The following is a 4,049-nucleotide window of genomic DNA, read 5'->3' on the forward strand; positions in this document are numbered from 1 at the left end:
GTCAGTCTAATTGAGATGAGTCCAGCTGGCTGTTTGGTGAAGTGAGGCGTCACCACAGATCTGACCGCATCTGTACCTTCACAGTCAGGTCCTCGTGGCCCAGGACGATCTGCACATGCACTGGGGGATACTCCATGGCATCTTCATAAAGCTCCATGGTGGCGCGCATGGCATTCTGCAGGAGTCACACAACATATTTATAGCTCAGCATGCTGCTGCTCACCTAAAAGAGCAAAGCCATTCACTGCACATCATGAGACACAACAGCATACGTGATCTAAAACTCATATTAACACTCTACTCAGAACTCCGGGCAAATATTCTCTCCAGATGAGTGCATACTTCAATATTTCAGCAGTGAGAACTGAAGCACAGCACCTTAAAGAGCTCAAACACCATGTGGTACAGATGAGACGGCACATACACCACAGCAATGGGTTTATCAGGCCCTTTAACTGCAGCGGAGACACAAAAGAAACAGCACTCACACGTCATGTGGAAAGCTGATGGTTTACTAATCATTCATTCAGTCTTGTAGTAAATGTGCGTGCAGCAGGAAGCTACCGTTAAATTCTTCCAGTACTAACTCAGGTGAGTTCATATAATACCGGTCGCAAAGGTTTCGGGCATTTTCATAAGCATCTGAAATACAGTAACGGGAAAAGGTTGAAATATTGAACAGGAAAACTGATGTTTTATAGATTCTGAAGAAAATATAAATGGCGCTCGTCAAGGGAAAAGTTGCTGTTGTGGCTGTGTGCCAGGGCACTGCTACATTGTTTCTTAACGTGTTTTGGGTGGTTGCTAGGGCATTCAGATCATATTTCAACTCAAAATTCATAAATAAATCAATCATTATGGCTTAAATTAAGTCTACCTTTCCCCATTTTCATTACTGCAGAAAAAATAATGAAAAATGTCAAATGCATTCAAACATTTAATCACAGTAACATTGGCTCTACTGAATTAAATTTATGCTGACATAAACATTTGATCAAATTCTCATTACTGTAATGTGTCTAGATGTTTTACTTTTAAGGGTTGTTTTTTGCTGTTCTTAGTGAAGTTTCTTATAAGTTATAAATTACTGCATAAATGATATATTACTTAAATTGTGTTCATATACGTTTAAGTATTTATTCATCATGGTAGCATTTGCAGTACTGAATTTATGCTGATTTGAAAATAAAAAAAACGTGTCCCTTTTAGACTTGCACTCTATTCATTTACTGCTTGTTTTCTTTAAAAAATAAAAAAACTAATACTAGCTTTTCTAATCTTTTTTGTATTCTATCTATTGGTTTTCTTTTTATTTATTATACAATTAACAAAAGCAAAAAAAGGCCTCTAACACTAGCTTGCTCTATTCTTTTTTCTATCTGTTTTCTTTTTATTTATTATATCATTTAAAAAACCCTTGCTATGTGTACTGCATTAAGCTAACTGAGACTTGTTATAGCACTTGCATATCATTGCTCTCTTGTAAATGTAAAAAAGTATTTTAAAAAAATGAGAATTTTGAGGGAACATTTTCTTAATTGTCAATGCCTCGTTAATAAAAAATCTTTAATTATTGCTACATGTTTATGAGATGGATAGATCACTGTCACCTTTCACGACATCAGTGACACAACAGCTGGGGTCAATGCTGCCGATCTGTTTGGGATGAGCAGGATTGTCACGTATCTTTCCTCCAAACAGAAGAGCTGGAAACACACAGACAGACATCTTACTGGTGGTGAAACAACACAGCTCGATGTTTACTGGCTGACCCATCAATCCATGATATCTGGGAAACTTGTAAACATGCTGCTAATCCAATCTACACGTTCCAGAAGCCCCATTCATCGGACTGTGCATTTCTGCTGTCCATCATGGAGCGCATTATAAAGCATCGTGTGTGTGTGTGTGGGTCTCACTGTGCTGGTTCAGGAGCATTCTGATGGAGATCCTGCTCATGTAGAACCGGTCCAGGAAGTACTGGATGTTCTGGCTGGAGACCGGGTCGGTCCCGTAGGTCTCCTTGTATTCCACCACTCTTTGAGCCATGGTGGGCACCACGTCATTGTGACGGTTCCTGATCTTAATCACAGCATCTGTGAAGCTAAAACAACAGAAGTGAGTGAGTGAGTGTGTGTGAGAGAGTGAGTGAGTGAGAGTGTGTGTGTGTGTGTGTGTGTGTGTGTGTGTGTGTGTGTGTGTGAGAGAGAGAGAGAGAGAGAGAGAGAGAGAGAGAGAGAGAGAGAGAGAGAGAGTGTGTGTGTGTGAGCACAGGTAGGACTGGAAGGTAGAGGTCTTCATGGGTCCACTTGGATTGAGACCCAAGTGCATTTGGGTTCAAAACTTAAGACGGGTGCTTTAGACACGGGTCGGGTCTGATATTAGTAGCCTTGGGTTTGGGATCATTTTTAATAAATGCAGTTTTATCAAATAGACCCAAGAAGACGAAAGTTATTTTAAAACATGCCAACCTTTCACTTCTCATTTTGAGCATTTAGCAATATTTTATTATTCAAAACAAATGCATATCAAGAATTCTATTATATTATTATTATTATCCCCCTTCTTCTCTGTCAATCCATGCTTCTGTGTAAATTACCAAACACTACAAATACAGATGCATGCAGCAGCAACATGTGATGACATGTTTCCATAGTTATTAATAGTGTAAATCTAGCAAACATTAGAGTGAAAAATTGAAGGGGGTCTGAATACTTTCCGTACCCACTGTATATATATATATTCATTTATACTTTGGAGTTTTTTTATTTTTTTAGTTAGCATTAAATTACAGAAAACTCGTTAACACTGCTGCATGAGTGTTTCTAATGCAGTGATGTCAAATTTGACATCTTTCTTTCATTTGACCAACATTTCATAATATAAAAATTATTAAAGTTATTTTTATATATATATAAAATTTCTGAAATTAATTTAAGTTATATTGAAATTTTCTTCTAAAATTAGCATTTTCATCAGGCTCTTATGTTTATGTTCAGTTATTTCACTTTAATGGCAATGAAAAGAACCAATCAAGCCTGATAAAATTGCTCCTTTTAGAAGAAAATGTCAAATGGCACTTAGAGGCTTTCGCATCCGAACTCTTCATGTGTATATATAACTATACTTTGCGTTATAATACCATGGCATTAAATTACAGAAATGCTCTTGGGGCAAATGTAGTTATATTTGTTGTAGTAGAGTTGTTAACCTAACTATGAAGACTTCTGTTTCTGAGAACCCTAGTAATTTGAAAGGGTCCGTCCTTAGGACCCAAGAAGACCTCTACTAGAAGGTATTTGATGAATCTCTTACTCTTGTATGAGCATTTCATCATCAACATCCCTGTCCTTGAACTCCAGTATATCCTGGAAGCTGTGCATGTACAGGTGCATCTCAATAAATTAGAATGTCGTGGAAAAGTTCATTTATTTCAGTAATTCAACTCAAATTGTGAAACTCGTGTATTAAATAAATTCAATGCACAGAATTACTGAAATAAATGAACTTTTCCACGACATTCTAATTTATTGAGATGCACCTGTACCTGCAGAGATGCAACACAACCACAGAACGTAGCTTACATATGCACACATATCAGAATAATTAGTGCGCATGTGTGCATTCACACCGACCAGCTTTGCACCAGGCGCACTGAAGGAGTTCTCAGAAGATTATCAGGCAATACATCTATCTCCTTCATTATATTTGCCAGCCTGACAGGCAGCTCCTGTCTTAGGAACGTGAATGACGTTTTCGCACATGCATTCTCTGAACCTGCAGAGGGAAAATGTAGAGAGACATCATCATTGAGTTTTGGTACATGCACTGATTCTATCCAGCATTACACTGATGCAATAGTTTTATGGCATCTTTAATTTTCTCCTTTCACTGATTTTAGTTAGTAGGTTTTAGTAATGTTGTTGTGTTTTATTTAGTTGTTTATTTCCTTTTTATTTTAGTTTATTAGGTTATTTAAACCTTGAACTAAATGAAAATTAAATTTTTTTGTTATAATATGTAATCTCCAACATACTTTTTCCGAACAT

The 4,049-nt window shown here is 37.0% G+C and overlaps 1 protein-coding gene across 1 annotated transcript in view; it reads right to left on the reverse strand.

The window, feature by feature from the left end:
• The window catches only part of LOC107657352 (pyruvate dehydrogenase (acetyl-transferring) kinase isozyme 1, mitochondrial), a 21,627-nt gene extending 17,578 nt beyond the window's left edge, over positions 1-4,049 (reverse strand). The window contains 8 exon segments of the mRNA XM_016445395.1: positions 77-175; positions 379-455; positions 565-642; positions 1,611-1,706; positions 1,920-2,104; positions 3,316-3,395; positions 3,632-3,777; positions 4,037-4,049. Of these exon segments, the coding sequence (XP_016300881.1) occupies positions 77-175; positions 379-455; positions 565-642; positions 1,611-1,706; positions 1,920-2,104; positions 3,316-3,395; positions 3,632-3,777; positions 4,037-4,049 (774 nt within the window).

The sequence above is a fragment of the Sinocyclocheilus anshuiensis genome, unplaced genomic scaffold (genome assembly GCF_001515605.1).
Source record: "Sinocyclocheilus anshuiensis isolate Anshui unplaced genomic scaffold, SAMN03320099.WGS_v1.1 scaffold355, whole genome shotgun sequence".
Classification (NCBI taxonomy): domain Eukaryota; kingdom Metazoa; phylum Chordata; class Actinopteri; order Cypriniformes; family Cyprinidae; genus Sinocyclocheilus; species Sinocyclocheilus anshuiensis.